Below are 19215 nucleotides of genomic sequence, written 5' to 3' on the forward strand. Positions count from 1 at the left end.
GTTGTAGCTAACTGATGAGAACTAAGCATTTACGCACTTTCCATTGCTTTATTGTCTTACTTGGTCCTCAATGAAGCTCAGCTGAACTTCCTTAAGAGAGAGGAAATCACCGCTGATGGAGTCAATATCTGTGCTTTTAAAACAACAAAATATATATATATATATATATATATATATATATATATATATATATATATATATTCTCTACTTTGCATTAATTTTTTTTATCTAAATTTAAATTAATACCCTCTCTTTCTATGATATCACGAGGCTACAATAAAAATCATTTTCAAAATCCAGCTCGTCTCAATCTAAAGATCACAGCTCCACCCCTTCCTCAGACCTCTTGCTGGAACTAGTAATGGAAATACCAGGTCTTGACGCTGACCAAAGTTTCCATGAGGTAATAAAAAATACAGATAATTGTAAACCTTTGATATCCGAAAAAAGTGATGGATAATTGAACCAAAAATTGGACCATACAGTTCCAAATATTCATATGTAGCAGTTTACACCCTCAGGTATTTTATAAGTTAGGATTAATATGCTGCTGCGACATAATTTCAAAATTCAGACACACTGCAAACTGAACTCATCTCTTATTGTTCTACCAAACTAAAAGAGAATTGCAACATGAACACAAGGCCGCGCAGAGTTTTTCTTCGACACAGTTGCGCCAAGCAACTTCTTAGAGGTCCTCCGGGCCACTGATTTCCTGGGCAGAAAAACAAAAAAATGATGACTCCATAGTGAGTCATTGTAAAGAATGTTTAATTGCAATAAGTCACGTAGGTTTAGTAACGTACCTTGTTTTGAAGAACAGCTCCATCTGGTATTTCCAATTTCACACCAGATTTTGCCACGATACTCACTTTCCCCTACAGAGGTGATAGAGCAGAATTTCAAGTCAGTTATGAAGGCTTCTACCAAAGAAAGACAAAGGGAGCAAAGCGATGATTACAGGTCACATATTACAGATAAAGGAAGTAAAATAAGTTGGCGGCAAGGGCAGGTGTAAAGTTCAGTGGTCACTAACATGCCAGTATACGGTCAAAAACTGTCATCTATTCCCATGTTAAGTGAAGTATCAAAACACTTCAAAAACAATGCTAAGTGAAGAGTCCCTTAATAGTTTTCGTAGCATGATCAGCAAAGGGTAAAAAAGGTCTTTAGCAAGAGGTTGGGAGTGTCGTGAGTAAACAGAATTGGGATCAGACAACAGAGAGAACTTTTGCTTGTATCATGACATAAGTATATCAAAGATATAACCACCTTACAAATTATATCATTTTCACCAACAACATTATACTAGAATAAGGATAAACATTCGAGTTAGTCGAGTTCAAAACACTTGCAACTACATCTGCTAATTTTTTGAAAAAAAAAAACACACACACACACCAAGGGTACACACACATATATATGGTGGGGGGCACATGATTAAAGAATGAACATCAGAAAAGTAAAAAAAAAAACAGAACATGTAATACCTTGAGAGTAATACCAGCACCAAACCATACATCACCGGCCACCTTTAGACTATCAAGCTCAATAATGCTAGGGATCGATTTAAATCGGCTCAAGAAGTTGGCAACCTGCCAACAAGGGAAAAAAATCGATATCACAAAAAACAATAATAGAACTCCTAAGAATAATTATAAAATAATGTTTTACCTTCTTATACTCTGGTCCCAGATCAATAGAAGGATTTGCAGGAATTGTTCGAGCTGGATTTCGGATGACAAAACCATCAACTAAAGTGTAAAGATCAGACTGCAGAAGAGGCAACTAAATGAGTTAAACAAGTCTCAACACTTCACCGAGATCCAATGACAGCGACAGAAAAGAAAGCAACCTGAACAAGAAGCAGATCTGAAGTTGCCTTCACTGGAAGGAATCGAGAACGAGGTACATTTATACCAATTGCATGATCGAAAAACTGGTAGACATGAGAAGAAAAATAATATCAAAATTGCAATTTCAACATTAAAGCTTCATGGAAAATCATTTTGAGTAACAAATACCTTAATTGCTGCTCCAGCTGCAGTTTCTAGCTGAAGTACTTTGACTCCATCCACTTCCTGAAAGTGAGATCAACATTATTATAATTAGCTATTCTAAACTCATCATTCTGCAAACAAAGAAACAGTAGATGAAAGGAAAGAAATGACAATATACCTTTGGGTTTGGAATGATCTCCATCTTAAGTGCATCAGCTTCCACAAGCCTTTTAATTGCCTTCAAGTTCACCCACCTGTAATAGCATATATTGTTAGTAGTCTACCAAAGTATCATTACTGCATTGATGGCAAGGTTGACTTACAAGTTGTTTGTATTGAAAATTTTGAACTTCTCGATTGACTTGAACTCATTAACCTGTTTCAAACAAAATCAAATGGGCATGAACTCGTTGAGGATATTCTCCAAAAATATTTAAAGATGTGCTAATTCCATTTCCATCAAGGCACACTGCTTCACAAATGCCATATGGATTGAAGGAAATGGATAAATCAGTTTCGATTACAGAAATGCTGCCAGCCTCAGAGTGGGCAAATCTCCCTGTTCACTGGTGCCATTTACCTTGACACTGTATGCTAGCACCTCAATAGAGTCCCTTGCCTTTATCTAAAGGCTACTGATCTACAACATATATATATGGCTAAAAGGCACTGCCAGCTATCCATTATAGAGATAGGACAGGGAAATTTAAAGGAACAAATTATCTAAAAATGGAAGAATCGGAGCATGTCTTACATGCTGATCAGGGACCTGAGCAATTTCCAGGAGCTGCATCACATAATCAAGGAGAAAAACATTAGTCAGTGCCAGAAGCCATCTTTTTCTTCCCTTATTCTATGGTGGGTTTGATTTAAGGGGGCAAAAGGAGAGACTTGAGGACTGTTAGAGCCTTAGAGGGAATAAAGTGAATATGTAATGCTGTCTGTTTTTATATGAAAAGAAAGCTCATCATGATTGCATTCCCAAAGAAAGGAACAAACATGGCATGAGCAAAACGAATATGTAACCTCAAAACTGAAATTTAGGGTAAAGACGAAAAAACAAGACAAAAATTTCAGATAGGATAAATGAAAGCACTTCCAAGGTCAACATAATCAAGTCATTTGCAAGTTAAGCAAGTGCAATTTAGCATAATTTATGCAAAGGTCTTTTTGGAATTTTATCCACTTTTGTTGGACTGCTGAACTCGAGGCAGGAAAGAAATGAGTTGTAAACACTAGGTGAGAGGTGTGTACCTGAACCTTCCCTTCATAAGAGATGAGAGTGCCACCCTTCACATCAGCCAGGGTTTTGGGTGTCACCTGCAGAAGCACAAATACAAGAAAAAAAATTCTGAATCCATAAATTCATCAAAACTGGCTGCATTCATCTTTCTGTACCTCCATGCAGTATTCATTCTTGTTTCTGATCAGATGATTTAAGATTTCTGTAGCACTAAGTCAAGGATATAACTAAGTCAAGGATATAGCAGGCTAAAAGACTTCAATTCCAAGCATTTTCATCAATTAAACTTGAACAGATTGTTACAAAACTAAAACCCTGAAGTCAAAGGTTACAATGGGAACCAAAATCAGGATACTCAAATCAACAACAGCGCCAAGGTTGTCTGAGTTGGCGACAAACACATACTCTTTACCCTGCAAGGTAACATGTAGGGATAAGAAGAATTTAACAGACCAGCATTACAAGGATAAAGCAAAAGCTGTGTCACAACTCCAACCTTCGACAATAAAGCATCAAGTTTGCCACTGTTCTTTAGGGATGGGAACACATCACCATGTCCAGGAGGATACCTTCACATGAGAGAACACCAGTAAATACATTTTTTTAGAACAAGCAAGAAGACTAATATTTAATAAGAATTCTCGATAAATTAGACCATTCACTCAAACCAATTCCATGCATTATGCCATTCCATCTATTGTATAGGTTTTATTTTGCATTCATTTCTGAATTTTAAGAATTTGCTCATGGGGGATCACACTGAAGAAGTTTTTTTTTTCTTTCTCGAGGTGAGCAACCTCGATCGGATACTATCTGCTAGCAAAATCTTTGGGAGTAACAGCTAACATCATAGATGTGCTAACATTTATCATGTTGTACATTATCTTCCAATTGAGATATACCTTCATTCACTGGCCGATGATCCACAAACTCCACTCACTAAGCTAGGTTACATTCATCACTCAGTTTCCAATAAACAGATGATGGCATAATAGGTAAACCTTGTCATGTATCACTAGAAAAGCTTATATAAAACTCAAGAAGTAAAGAGTGAAATTGACCAATGGTGCTTCGCAAATTCATAGCAACAAGTTAATGGAGGAGTTTTCAATTACTTTCTTAAATGGAATTCAAAAGGAATCAAGCTCTACCCAAGTTTTACAGCAGAGAGGCCTCCGTTGCTAAATATGTCATGATTACAGAGGGAAAAAGGCATTTCAGTGCTTTTTATTGGCAAATGTATGTGTACAGCTAGATAAAAAATCACTTCAGTTCTCAAACAGGCAGTTTATCTATCACGTCCACAGTGCATCTGTTGGAATATATAAAGATGGCACATGGAAAACAGTAAAATTGAGTGACTGAAAGAGCATTGCACTTCAGATGCTATCATACAGGAATTAGAAACCATACCATCCGTCCTTGTCAGTATGTCCTTTGGAAGGCAATGGAACAAAATCATCAACAACCAGACGAGGGTATTGGCTCTGTGTAAATTAGTTATTTCACATTTTCAGCAAAGTGAAAAGTGAATCTCAAAGAACTGATCAAGCAGTAGTATTACAAACCTGATTAAAAGTGTGAATCTCAATATTTGAGTTCGAGTACTTCTCAACAATCTAAGTTGGACAAAAGAGTAGGTTAGTGTACAAGTAAAGTCTAACAAGGAAAAAATAAGTATAGCAGGGAAAAAGAGTAAGGATAGAGCACCTTCTGTGTATCATCATGAGTGTTGAATGAGTTCATTAGAAGCAAGGGAACACTGCACCCATATTTCTTATTAAGATTCTGCAGCAATCAAAACATTTAGTTTCATGTAACCAAAATCAAATCAAAACACAAGAGAAATAACAAAAACTAACCTCAATCTGGATGACAATAAGGTCAAGAAATGTCAATCCATTACGAACTTCAATGACAGACCTGCAAAATACAACAATATAAATCAAGCTCATCATCATCTACCTCTCGAAAACATCCGTTCAGCCCCGCAAACAAAAGGGCATTTCTATTCAACACAGACAACAACAAGCCCACAGTGGGGGCCATCAATCTGAAAGTTGCCACTTTTTTTCCTTGCAGTGATTTGATCAACAAACTAAAATGCATTGTCCATATCAAAGCGAATGTTATACATACTTAGGACCAGTGCATCCCATTGTAGTCCCCAAACCTCCATTAAGCTTCAAAACGACAAGCTTGTCCAAAAGCTTCTTTGTTTCCTCCGGATCTGCAACAAATTCAAACCACTTTAAGCAATAACCACTCAAATTCAGCTCTAAAAAAAAATCCCAAATAAACTTAGATCATTATTGATTACCCTCCGGAGTTGGCGCCAAGGTATCATAAGGAACCACTACTTCATCAGTAGGTGTCTGAATCTTACTCCACTCAACTTGCTGCGCTTCCCCACTTTTACCACACAAATTCCCAACAATTAATAACAATAATTCAATAAATTTCAAATCCCAGATCTCATATCATCTAACCAAAAAAAACTCCATCCAGACCCCAAAATAAATAAATAAATAAAATTGATCACATTGAACGCGCTAATACATCACAATTATCTAAAACAGCTCAAAAAATCTCTTTTTTTTTTCATTTTCAAGCAACAAAACAGAACAAAACAAATTTAAAAATAACGCAAGAAAAATGAATGACCCGAGATAGCGAGAAACGAGGTTGACGAATCCAGTTTTCTCACTCTCGCTGCAAGAAAACACGCAATTCAGATTAGAGAAGCGAAAAACAGATCTCTTAATTCATCAATCCATCAAAGAAATGTGATTGCTTTGATTATCAATTGAAATGGAGGGAAGAAGAGTACCTGATTTGATTGAGATTAGCAACAGCTGATTTGAGCTGAGAGATCTTGGCTGTATCAGTAGCCATTGTTGATTGATTCGAGCTTAAGAAGCTACAGACAAAGGCTTGATTCTATAACTGGAGGAATTAAGAGTGTTCGAGAGGAAAGGTGTTTGAGGAATGGGAAGGATGCCTGTATATATAAGTAGTGTTTTTTCGAAACCAAAATTAGTCCCTAATGTTGTGCTTATTTCTCAATCGCGTCTTTTTTTCTTACAAATATTGATTTTTATGTCAAATTTCTTAGAAGTGCAGCCATTGTGTGCATAAATTATGCACATTGTGTACGGAAAATATTAATAGATACTGTTGAATGACCGATTGAGAGATGTGTTTGTTGCTAAGAATTTATTGATGGTTTTTTTATTTTGGGACTCAATTGAAAATTATTATATAAGTTTAGGGACTTAATTAGAGTTTGTTTCAATCATCTTCCCACCAAAACCAAATCATATGTTTTCGTTTAAGGAGTGGAGCGGTGCATGATGCATGAAGGAGTGGTGGATTTTGGTGGGCACAGACGATGGTTTTGGAACAGGCAAGAAAGAAGGGTCAATGTGTTCGAGATTGAAAGAGAATATGCAGGCGAATATAACGTTTTTTTTGCCTTTTAGCCCATAGAGATAGCATTGAAACAAGAGGGAAGGAGGAGGAGGTGACGCCTTTTTTCACGCAAGGGTTTGAACAAGCCCTCCACAGTCCACTCCACAGATGTCTTGGCAAGTGTTTCCTGCATCGTTTTAAAACTCGAAAAGGTTTTTGGATTTGATTAATTTGAGATTTAAATTCGTTCGAGTTTTAAAAAATAAATTAATCTGATAAAAAATTTTATTATTTTAATTTTAGTTTCAATTAAGAGATATCGAAACAAACTTTGGTTCTATTAGTTATTAAATTTAGGGAGAAATGCTAAAATAATTGCAATTTTGAGAGCATAAGTCAACGATGTATCTCACCAAATAAAAATATTAAAATCAGAACTTCGCTCTTCATAAGTCCATGGTACAAGAGCATAAGAGATAAATTAAAGAGACATTACATTGAGTTCCTGAAAAGACAAGCCATTATAAAAAAAATAAAAATTTAATGTTTAACCATCACAGTTATTAAATTCAATCATATTTGGTCGATCCAACTCGATTGAAACTATAAAAGTAAAAAAAATTTTAAAAAAAAAACAAAACAACATCATCTAGAAAAAAAAAAGCTTAAATTGATTCAATAACTTATAAATTTACCCAACCAGCTAATGATTCAAACTCTAATTAAGGTTAAGTTAGATCTTGAGGCGGATCTAATAACTATATTAATAATTATATAATTTTTATTATTTTTTTCTATAATCTTGATTGAAGATGTATTGTTGTTTTATAAAATATGTATTTGAAACTGTGATATCATTAAAAAATTGTTTGAGAACACGGTGTAAATTACGTTCTTAAAAAATTTAAATTTTTTTTATTAAAATTTAATATAGTTTGTATGTTTTGGATTATTTTGATGTACTGATGTCAAAAATAATTTTTAAAAAATAAAAAAACATCATTAACTGTATTTCAATATAAAAAATTATTTAAAAAATAACTAACATAATGGTAACAGTATTAACGTAATTAAATATGGTGGCTTTTTTCTATGGCTTTCACATGGAAAAAACAGAGAAAAGCATGTAAAACTTGGTTTTGATGGTGATGTTTTGTGCATTAAGTACGTATTAAAAAAAAAAAAACCTATCACACCCAACCTAATTAAGGAAGATACACGCACATGTATAGGTAAGTGCAAAGTTAACCTAAGTTTGGTGAAATTTGGGTTTCAGTTGTTCGATGAGATGTCTTTCTTGCAAGTGAATGACTACTTTATTAAGAGATCTAAACAAGAGACAATTTCCCTTGTTGCTCTTTGGTGTATACAAATCAAAGCTCAAACCAATTTTCAGAAGGTTACATGGCAATTTGCTCTATGGATTTCACACCAATAACCCTTTGTGGGTCTCAAAAAAGAGGAAACCTTCTCGTCTTCTCCGTTTCACTTGTAGTGGAGAATGCTTTTCAGTTTTCAATACTTCTTTTCTCAACATGAACTTGGCCCCTAACGATCTACATATGTACAGGATTTCAAGGCAGGTGTTTTTATTGTTCAATGGGCTGAAAATAGATCCCTGAGCCGAGATATTCTTCGCATCAAGCCTCGTTAGGCTGGACAAGTTACATACTTTTACAGCTTGAGGAAGGCTGGGATGAGCATAAGCCGATTCACCTGAACTAGAATTTTAAAATTTAACTAAATTGAATATAAAACTAAAATTATTTCGTTGCAAACTATGTGTCTTGTCTCCTCTTAAATGTTAAAACATAGAGAATTAAATACAAAATAATATTTTGAGGGTTTATATTTTATCATTTTGCATGTGTAGTTGGATTTGAAACCCTAATCCACTGTGAGACTAGGCTATGTACAGGCCAATCCTAGTGTCTCGGTCGAGTCTTAAGTACTCTCAAACGTTTTTGTTAGATTTTGTTTTGGGATTTCAGTGTTTCAATATTCTATTAATTAATGTATGTATATAAACGGCATTTTTAACTTTAATTGATATATAAATACATGCTCATTGATTAATAGATTCATAAATCTTGGTGATCAATTGCCCTAACGATACGGATGATGTACTTAGAATCGTTTAGAAAAAAACTTAGTCTATTCTTGTAGTAGGATAATAAATAATTAATAATTTAATAAAAAAGCTAGAATTGTAATGGGACATGTTTAGGTTTGGGTTATTTCCTCCTCCATGCATCCCATATGTATGGTAGAAAGATTAGTTTTTAGGCAAGTTTGGAAACACCCATGTTTCTAAAAAAATCAATTTATTAAATCCACTCAATACATAACTCAAATTATAATTTAGTTTATTGATTAGGTAATGTAACTCAAGTTGATTTAGGTTAATTTAAAATCGTTTTATCTTAAATTTTTTTAAATAGCTAAAATAAAGTTTTTTTAAGAAAAAAATTAAATTAAATTTTAATTACATCAATTAATTATATTAATTATAAATTGATCAAATCAAATTTCAGAGGTTAACTTGCTAGAACAAGTTAAATTTAATAATTGAGGCAGTATCGTCAAAATATTAGTGTACATGTGTAACACATGTCAATACAAAGCCTAAGACTGGTACTATGTGATAGTTGCATGAGAGAAAAGCTCTTAATTAAAGTAAAAGGAAAGGAAAAGAAAAGGGGCAGATACAATGGAGCAATTTAAGCAGAAGGAAGGAGGTGTCACCTAACATAACATCGGGGGAGAATTCAATCAAACATTGAAATGAGAGGCTGAGATCTTTCTCTAAGATATTCCTCTCTTGTATATTCCTATTCTCCATCCAACGCCAAAAAATATTTATTACTGGTTCCATGCAAAATGCTTCTGCCATGTTAGCCATCACTATTCTGGTCTTGATTTATCGACACCCTCTTTGCTTGGCTGGCTGGTTGGTTGAATGGTGGTGTGTGTGTGTGTGGGTCATGTTTGGTCAACATCATGAATTTGTGGCTTACAGTATTATCTCTTTGCTGTGATTCTCAAATTTTCAATTCTCCCTTTATTGAATTTTGACTCCCTTTTCTTCTTTTATATTATTATTATTGATTTCTAATTTTCTATAGAAAATGATATCAATATTTTGACTTTATTATCTACATATATATTAATTAGTTGCTCCCATCTTATTATATATATATATATATATATATATATATAGATATATTTCTCATTTGCTTTTATTTTTATTTTGGATGGCTCACCTTCTTCTCCCCAGACCTAATTTTCTCCTTCATGTTATCCTTGTTTTTGCTTTAACAGGAACATGTATTGTCATCAAGGCTAATGGCCACAGGAGTATAGAATCTCCTAGGTGAATGGGACAACTCGAAGGCAGATATTAAGATGCATCATGCTAGTCTCTTCCAAGCTCTTCTACAAGCATGGATTTTGAGCTTTTTGTAGTTATGTTCGATGAAGATTGTTTTTGTTTTTTTTAATATTTAGCTTGGTGATGTATTAATATAATATTTTTTATTTTTAACATTAAAATATTATAACTATAAAAAAATATTAATTTAAAACTAAAAAAAATTCATTTTTTTTTCAAAACTATGGTTAGAATGACTTTGTGCTAGTTAGGAGTAGAAGTAGTTGAAACCCCTTGAAGGTACGTTTGAATTTTACTTAACCATGATCTAAGCAAGTGCTTGGTTTCTAAAGATGTACGTGGAGGATACCAAGATCACAAGGATATTGGTACAATTATTTATCTGATGAAAGGATATGAAAATATTTTTTTCTCGACATGTAAATAATAATAGAGATGGAAAATATCATCCGGCTCATGAAAAATCTGAAGATGTTATAAATAAAAGTTTATATTATTTTTTTGATTTAGTATATTTCTTTTATTTTTGTTGGTAAAATCTAGCATATTTATTGATCAGTCAATTTTTCTTTTACGAAAATAATATTGAATTTACCTCTCAATAATATATGTTTGACTTTCTATTAAAGATTATAACTCTTCTATTAATAGCTTCTCTAATAAAATATTTTATTATTTAACTTTTTAACTTTTAAAATTCATTATAAAAAATATGTTTTTTAAACCAAATTTTATCTTTCTAACTCTTCATTTTATAAATACCAAGAAAATTTTATTTTTTTATTATACGTGATAGAGTTTCTTTAGAGCGTCTTGAATTTCATCATAACATGTCAACCAAGAGTTATTCGATGTCAATTTCTCATTTATCATAATTTATTTAAATCATTTTAATATTCTATGTTAAAGAACTTATGTTGGATATTAAATTCCAACAAAATTTTAACTTAAAAAACTAAGTAGATCGAATTTTAATTTGACCTCAAATATATTCGTTAACAATGTTTTAACAAATTTTCCAACAATAACTTTGAATTTTTTTTTCTAAATGAAACTAAATTGCATTCTTGATAGGAAAAAAAATCTTTATTTTAAATTAGTGATAAGAAAATTTTAAAATTTGGAATGTAAATAAAGTCTACTCTAGTCAACTCAACTACGAAAAGAGATTGGATTTAATTTTTGCATAGGGAAACAAATAGTTAAACTGACAAACTATTTAATAATTTACTTTCACTTGACAATAATTAATTAATAGGCCAGTTTTTTTTTCTCATACTGAAATATGATTTTATTTTTACTGGATATAGTATATCTATGACAAAATAAAAAAAATTAAATTGCAAACCAAAATAGTAGCATAAAAAGCAAGCTCACCCAATACAAGATAAACACTTTAGTAATTAATTCATAAAAAAACACCACTCAATAATTCAATAATATATATATATATATATGACGTAGAGGGAATAAAAATATTATCGTACTTGTAATTATAGATAGATGGACACCAAACGTTATCTTTCTCCTTTTTTTGCAATGGTAAAGATACTTTGATTTGATATAGTTGTGCTGTCATAGACATCTGTAAAAAGCAAAAGGAGCTGTCCAATTAGATTTTCAATGTCGGCCACCTCTTTCAGATAAAAATGAAATGGGATCTCCCTTTTCAATGAAATATTGCAGAATTATAGTTTTATAATCCTAATTGGGACAGGTATCCAGTTATAGCTCGACAGCGTTAACTTAGATCAAGTTCAAAACTATGCTTAGACTAAGTCAGGCAAGATTGATTAAATCATTAGATTTACTTGGATTTTTAACCTGGTTAGGGCGCATACTCTAAATCAACTCTCCATGCTGGTTTGAGTTTTAAAATAATGTAAATAATATATAATTCTTGATTAAAAAAAATATAAATAGCAAAATAAATAAATAAATAAACAAATGAATTCAATAACATTAGGAGTCATGAGATTGAGATTTTAACATGAAACCATTAAATAATCTCATAAATCTTTCAATTTCGTATATTTTTAAAGTTTTTTTTTATTACTTTTTAATATTTAAACTTAAGCTTAGCTTAAAAAGAGAAAAAAGAAGAAGAAAGAATCGTATAATGGAAGAGAATGGTTCATCATCATGCACATGCACTTATGAAACTTTTCCAATTATTTTTAAACATAGCTATTAACTTTAGTCTTGTTTAACTCTAAATAAATTTTAATTTAAATAAAAAATTTATTAATTTGATCAAACCCAGTCTAAACTTAACCAATCAGAACTTATTTTTTAAAACAAAACAAAGTAATTTTCTTAAAAAAATATTAATATGCATCGATCTAATGACCCCGTAATTTAATTTAATGTCTCAATAATTCAAATTTTTTTTATAGATTAATCTAGTGACTCAATTAACATATTTTTTCAGATTAAATCCTAAATAAGATAGGATAATTTCCATGTTCAAAATCCAATACTTTTAGGTTTTAGAAAAAAAAAATGAAGGACATAGTCAAATTAGTGCATCATATGAGATCATGAAGGATCTAAGATGGTTGAAAAGGCAAAAAGTTCACTCTACACTTAAGAATGAGGTCATCCTCTCCTCCCAACAAGAAACTCTCAAAGCTAAAAAAACACAAAACTCGTGGATATAAATTTTTGAGAATTTTTTTTTAAAAGAAATAAAAATGAGTGGCTAAGCAATGATGCGTATCCCCTTTTCTTCTCTCTCTTCTTTCCTTAGAAAATACACGTGGCATTGTTGATAAGCAAGGGCGGCCAGTGGTGCTTGCGTGGCAAAAAGTGCAAAAGTAAGTCACCTGGCTCTTTTTTAATCCACAACTCTCGGCTAACCTCCTCCCTCTCTCTCTCTCTCTCTCATGGTCACGCACATTGTTTTTTTTCCCTTTTTTATTATTTTAGAAACAAGTTGTAGATATTTTAATCTTTTTCCTCGTCACAAAATATCAATTCGGATTTTTTGATAAACAAAATTTGTTTGTTTTTGCATCTTTAAGCTAAGCTTTCCTCTATTACAGCTGTCTTTTTTACAATAATTATTAAATTTGATCTAAATAATAAATTTACAATTTAAATCCTAATCAGGTTTAATTTAAATCAATTTGATATTAATTCAGCTAAATTTAAATCATAATCATATAATATGGATTGAATTTTAATTTTTTAAAATTTTTAATAATTAAAATTGTTTTACTTTGTATTTTTAATTATTAAGCCAAAACTCGATAGAGTTTCAGTTTTTAAATTTTTAATATTAATTCAATTAAATCAATGTAATTTTATTGGTTAATTTGTTTCTCGATTAATTTAATTAAATTCGAGTTTTTTTTATATTCTTACAATCACCCAAATGATACTATAAAACAATTTTTGTATTATATTTTAATAAAAGCAAAAATATTCTTTGCTTTTTTTTTATTGGAAAGTGAACCGACAATATTGGAATAATATTTATTGTATTGAAAAAATAAATATCTTTTCATTGATGATAATGAATTGAATGTTTCTCTAGCAATCGCGATCCACTGACACGTGACAGCACGAGGTATGAACGACAGGTAATGTACTGGCTAATTTAGACCAATCACAGAAGGGTTTGTGATGCCTGCTGCCTCCCCAACGTGGTGCTTTTCCATGTTCATGAAAGATCGATAAAGTCAGTATCATCTTTTTGTTCTTCTTGCGTTTTCTAGTGCTAATTAAGAAGGGGAAATAGGAATAAAACTATTGGCAAAAAATTAAAAATAAATGGAAAAGAGTTGGAATTATGGAAAACTCATCCTCTCAATTCCCTAGATTTGTTTGTCATTTATTATTTGAATTAATTATTTTTTTAAAAAATAAATTAATCAAAAACTAAGTGTGTTTTTGATACCGCGGTTCAAGATATTTTTTTAATTAAAATATTTTTTTAAGCATTTTATTTATATGGTCGGCACCTCGAAGTAGTTGAAAAGTACATTAAAAAATTAATTTAATAATTTTTAAATAAAAAACAATTTAAAAAACATGTTAGAACTAAAAAACAAACACAATTGACTTCAATTAATAATTGTCTAGTTAAAACTAAAATTGAAAGAGAACTAAAATAATAGGTATTATTAATGTGAAATTTATAATATTTAAATTCTATAGTTATATATACATATACTTTCAATTTATGATTTTCTTAACATCAAAATAAATTACTTTCAATTTGTTAAAAAAAGCTATTTATAAATTTTTTTCACCCACAAGTAACAACTAATTTTGTCCTCCTCACAAACCCTAATAGCAAGCCAAAGTGAACTGAATTTTCTCAAGAGGCAAGAACTATTTAATCTTATCAACAAGCAAAGAGCATCTAGAATCACTATTACCTTTTCTTCTTCCCCCTTTTCTTCTCTATTCCTAAGGAAATTAAACAACATATACTCCATAAGGCAGTGGAAAAAAATAAAAATCTAAAAATATTTGTGGCTAATAGAGAGGTGGACAAGACCAAGTGCAAGTTTATATAATAAAAAGAATTGCTTAATTATCCATAAAAAATAAAAATAAAAATAAAAGAAAAAGAAAAAACTGGCCTCCATGTTTTTCTCCACCGAATTAAACATGCTTGCCTAATAAAAAGGGAAGACACAAACAAAAACCCAGATGCCACGTGTCCAGCTGCTCTTTTGACGTGAGCCACAAGATTCCATTGAATTCCCGAGCTTTCCTATCTTAAAGCTCTCTATCTTAAGAAAATAAAAAATAAAAAAATACTTCTGACGTGGCGTCATCCCTTCCTCTCTCTCTCTCTAGTTTTTTTTTCATCACAAGCCAAATAGACAGGCAGACGCTCACCTCTCTCTCTCTCTCTCTCTATCTCACTCTCTCTCCCTGTTTCTTTCCCTGTTTCTTCACTTCTTTAACTTTGTTGCTTGTTTAGTTCTTTTGGGTTTCTTTTTTTAGCTTGGTTGAAGCCAAAAGCTTCAATCTTTCGAGGATTTTGTTAGAATATTAAGCTTTGACTTCATTGCTTTGAAGGGTCAGGTTGCGTTTTTTGTTTGTGTCAGAGAAGAAGTGAAAGTGGAGAGATATAGTTTTTGGTGTTATTATGTTAGTTTATGAGTTTGAGGAAGATATCATCAAGAAGGGTACTGTAAGAGTTTCTTTAAGAAGGGTACTTTGAGTGGTTTTTTCAGCTATGGCTATTCAGGTATGAAAATTAAGTTTATTTAACTTTCTTGTTTATTTTTGTTGGATCAGTTCATGAAATTGCTAAATTTTGAGGGTTGCTTTTAAAATCTTGTAATTCAAAAGAGTTGCGAAGAAAAAATGATTTTTTTTTGCTTTTTTGTTTTTGTGGCTGTTTGCAAGAATTCATTCACTGAAGTTAAGGAAAGATGGATCTAAAGTGAGATCATGTAATGAATACTTGTGTTAAAGCTCTGGTCTCGATACCTAAAGTGTAAAAAGATTCATGTTGTAAGAACTTGTGTGGTCTGAAAGGGACTATTTGTGGCAAGTGGCAAGATTTATGGTTCATGTTGATGTGTCTTTTGTCGGTCTATATAATTACACAAGCAAGTTTCTTTACGAGTGTAGTTTTATGGGGAGTGTGATATGGAAGTTTCAGGCAGGTTTTGCTTTGTTGAACATTTGGCCTGTTATTATTTATGAATACAGTTCTTGCCTTATTTTCTTGCAACAGAAAGCAGCATAAGCACATTGTAATTGTTACTTTAGTTGTATTTTAGTTTAGATTTTTATGAAATATGATGATCATTTGATTCTTCTTGTTGAATTTTACTGTATCTGCTTAAGTAATGAATTTAAATGGATATTGAATTGTTTGGAAGTTAAAAGAATTGTATACTTAGTTCAATTAGTGAATGGAAATTAGTGTGATGGGGCTGGTAGTGGTGGAAGCGGGGATATCTTTCTGATGACTTTGTTTCCCACAATTTGATGCAGGATCAGTGTGGAGGGACTCGATCAAATCTGGTTCTCCCAGCAGGCAATGGAATTTTACCGAGTGCTACGCTACAGAAGGCAACTGACCACCAACTAAAGGAGCAGTTCTCTTGTGGGAGTGATTACTCTCCCAAGGTTCTATTCTTAACATGTTGGATATGAATTATGATTGATCTTATTCCATTCACAAATATTACTCGATACTCATTCTATTGTTGTTTTTTACTTTAATTAGGCGAGGAAACCTTACACAATTACGAAACAAAGAGAGAGATGGACAGAGGAAGAGCATAAGAAGTTCCTTGATGCTCTAAAGCTTTATGGCCGTGCTTGGAGACGGATTGAAGGTATAATCTGTTGTCAAGTTTCTTAATTAAGTTTATTTCTTCCGTGACTTGTGAATCTAAATAATTGTGTGTTTTGTTTGGCAGAGCATTTAGGCACAAAGACTGCAGTTCAGATTCGAAGCCATGCTCAGAAATTCTTCTCTAAGGTTTACTGCTCTTATTCCAACTTCTGCTCTCTACTACCATAATATATAAATACCCTCAATTAAAGTAAGTTGGGTTTTCAACGAGCCCCCGGAGTGCGAGTGATCTTTGATGGGTTCATTTTTCATGCTTGATGTTTCTCTTACACTATCTTTTTATTTGAGGTAGGTTGCGCGTGAATCTGGTGGCAGCAACACTAGCTCAGACGAACCAATTGAAATTCCTCCTCCCAGACCAAAAAGAAAACCTATGCATCCTTACCCTCGCAAATTGGCACATCCGCTGGAAAGAGATCTTCTAATTCTTGAGAATCCGCTAAGGTCTTCATCTCCAAATTTTTCCATTTCAGAACACGAAAACCAATCTCCTACATCGGTGTTGTCTGCGGTTGGTTCAGATGCCCTTGGTTCGACTGACTCAGACATGCCAAACCATAGCTTATCACCAGTTTCATCTGCTGGTGGTCTGCATCATGTTGATTCGTCACCTGAAGACAATGGATCTCCATCACCACCAACTGCTAGCTCAGCTCCTGACGAGCAATTTCCCAAGGTATTGGCAAACCCCTTAAAGGAAATCAGGTTTTTACTCTGCTTCTGATGTCTAAAAGTTCTCAGGTTGTCCTAAATGTTTTTTTCTATTTTCTTGAAGGTCCAGAAACTTGACTCATTTCCCAAAGAAAATGTCTCTTCTGAAGAACCCATTACTCTCAAGCTCTTTGGAAGGACACTATTAGTCACAGAATGCCATGAACCATCTTATCCAAACATGGGGACTTCTAAATTGTCGCTGCCAGATGCCACTGAAGAGAAACTTGTGCAACCATTAACACTGAACATCACAGCTGCAAAATTGCAGTCCAGGAATGAGGAATCCTCTTGGAGCCCGCTGCCTCATGGATCTCATGGAGCATTATATCAAATACAATTTAAAAAGGAAAACTCAAGTCCCACAGAAAACGACTCTGCTGCTCTAATGCCTTGGTGGGGTTCTTATGAAGGCATGCCATTTCCTTTCATACCATTTCACAAGCATGAGCCTGCGGTGGAAAATTTAGATTCAAATGGAGATGAAGTCCAAGATAAAGAGATTCACAAGGAAGTATCTTGGACTGGTTCCAACTCCGGATCAGTGAATGAAGGGGAAAATGTTGATAAAATTATGGACGCTGAGACTGAAAGTCACCAATTTTCGTACGAGGAAAAAGAGCCATCTCCATTTTTGGAGCTTAAGCCAAAGAAGAAATCAGCCTCATCTGGATCAAAAGCATTCGATGAAAAGTGCTCGAAAGGGTTTGTGCCTTATAAGAAACGGACTGCCGAAAGAGACAGTCAATCGTCAACAATAACCGGCGAAGAGAGGGAAGAGCAAAGAATCCGCCTTTGCCTGTAGTTAGCCTCATCGAACAGCCTTAGTTTCCCTTAACTAGAACATATAACTTTTTTGAGCAAGTTGAGGATCATGGACTCTGAGAACATCAGTTGCTGGATGAACTCGAATCAGAGGGGGAATGGTGCTTAAGCAGTTGCCATCTGCAACTCTCTAGATTCTCATCTTGTTACTTGGTTTTTCCACCTTCAACTGTTTATATCTTTATTTCCTCCTTTTCTTGTACGCATCATGTTCTGTCTGTCTTATTTATTTTCCTTTTTGATCCTCTGGATTACCTTTCTGGTCTCATATATTCTTTTTCTTCTTTGAACTGTGAATCCCTTAGCCACCTAGCTTTGTTTTGGCCTCTGTACAATATCATAAAGCAGTACTTACTGTATTTACCTTCAAGCATTAAGGCAGTTGGTCTCTATGAATATGTCTTTCCATATTGTCTCCTCTTGCTGTGCATATATGGTATACCATCTCTTCAATTTTGCAATGATTGGAACGAGGAATTAGTCAGCATCTTCTTCGGCTATTTTTCAGATAGGGGTGGACCAAGATTCTTCCTTGAAAAGAAGAGAACGGAAACTATTAAACAGATTAATGATTTTGGTTAAAGGGTTTAGTTTGTGATGTAGATATTCATCCAAGAAATCTAGCGTAGGATGATAGCTAGATCAACCGGTAAAGTGACTGGCATGGCAGACAGCAAAGTTATTAAAACCAGACCAAGATTCTGGCCACGGGTTTGATAGGATTCATCCACTGTCGAAGCTTGCAAGTATTTTTGCATGAACTGAGATTTTTATCACCCAATTTTGTTCGGCTGTATAGAAAAGAATGGTAATGCCTATTTTACAAATCAGTGCATTGAGTGGGCTGATTTTTGTGACAGAGACACCTTTCTTCAACAAGAAGCGTATGCCATTTTTCTTTGCTAATTGCATGCAGAGAGAGCAGCAACATGTACACGAAAATCACCATAGAAATCTACTGGAAGAAGGTTCAGAGTCGTTGAATGTGCGAGATCCTCCTCTAGACTCTATAGTGCAGGGGATTCATCAATTCTAACATGCAACTCAAAATAAAAGTAAAAAAAGGCATGGTTTCCACAGACATAAAATGAAGGGGTGACTAATTTAGTGAGAGAACACATGAAACAAAATCCCGATTCTAGATGAGAGTTCCACTTCGATTTTGAGGATAGGATGATGTCCAAGTCCATGGGGCCATATTCAAAAGGGAGATCGATGGACTGAGTATAAAGCACTCAAAAAGAACTCATAAAGAATGAACTCTTATATTATCTATATCTTATATTTTATAAAAATAGCT

General features: G+C 33.1%; 2 protein-coding genes across 2 annotated transcripts; one reads left to right on the plus strand and one right to left on the minus strand.

The window, feature by feature from the left end:
- Nucleotides 1-432: 432 nt before the first annotated feature.
- On the minus strand, nucleotides 433-6233 carry LOC133671568 (UTP--glucose-1-phosphate uridylyltransferase). The gene is made up of 21 exons (XM_062092346.1): nucleotides 6074-6233; nucleotides 5908-5955; nucleotides 5564-5655; nucleotides 5383-5473; nucleotides 5106-5166; nucleotides 4954-5031; nucleotides 4812-4862; nucleotides 4657-4730; nucleotides 3740-3812; nucleotides 3599-3656; nucleotides 3399-3445; nucleotides 3255-3320; nucleotides 2755-2787; nucleotides 2324-2376; nucleotides 2179-2254; nucleotides 2025-2081; nucleotides 1856-1939; nucleotides 1675-1773; nucleotides 1491-1595; nucleotides 807-878; nucleotides 433-715 (listed from the first exon to the last, which is right to left on the minus strand). Exons 1-21 carry the CDS (start codon nucleotides 6136-6138, stop codon nucleotides 689-691), a joined length of 1410 nt encoding a protein of 469 aa, XP_061948330.1. The 5' UTR covers nucleotides 6139-6233; the 3' UTR covers nucleotides 433-688.
- Nucleotides 6234-14808: 8575 nt separating this feature from the next.
- On the plus strand, nucleotides 14809-18326 carry LOC133671483 (protein REVEILLE 1-like). The gene is made up of 6 exons (XM_062092249.1): nucleotides 14809-15254; nucleotides 16013-16147; nucleotides 16248-16359; nucleotides 16444-16505; nucleotides 16672-17055; nucleotides 17155-18326. Exons 1-6 carry the CDS (start codon nucleotides 15243-15245, stop codon nucleotides 17893-17895), a joined length of 1446 nt encoding a protein of 481 aa, XP_061948233.1. The 5' UTR covers nucleotides 14809-15242; the 3' UTR covers nucleotides 17896-18326.
- The last annotated feature ends 889 nt before the right edge of the window (nucleotides 18327-19215 follow it).

This window comes from Populus nigra, chromosome 13, assembly GCF_951802175.1.
Source record: "Populus nigra chromosome 13, ddPopNigr1.1, whole genome shotgun sequence".
NCBI classification, from domain to species: Eukaryota; Viridiplantae; Streptophyta; class Magnoliopsida; order Malpighiales; family Salicaceae; genus Populus; species Populus nigra.

Excerpts from the sequence above, each read along its gene's own strand:
- LOC133671568 (XM_062092346.1), bottom strand. The coding sequence starts at position 6,138 with ATGGCTACTGATACAGCCAAGATCTCTCAGCTCAAATCAGCTGTTGCT. Across the intron at positions 5,474-5,563 it reads CTTGGCGCCAACTCCGGAGG|ATCCGGAGGAAACAAAGAAG; the intron begins GTAATCAATAAT and ends AATTTGTTGCAG. Across the intron at positions 5,032-5,105 it reads TTATTGTCATCCAGATTGAG|AATCTTAATAAGAAATATGG; the intron begins GTTAGTTTTTGT and ends TGATTGCTGCAG.
- LOC133671483 (XM_062092249.1), top strand. Across the intron at positions 16,148-16,247 it reads GGAGTGATTACTCTCCCAAG|GCGAGGAAACCTTACACAAT; the intron begins GTTCTATTCTTA and ends TACTTTAATTAG. Across the intron at positions 17,056-17,154 it reads CTGACGAGCAATTTCCCAAG|GTCCAGAAACTTGACTCATT; the intron begins GTATTGGCAAAC and ends ATTTTCTTGAAG.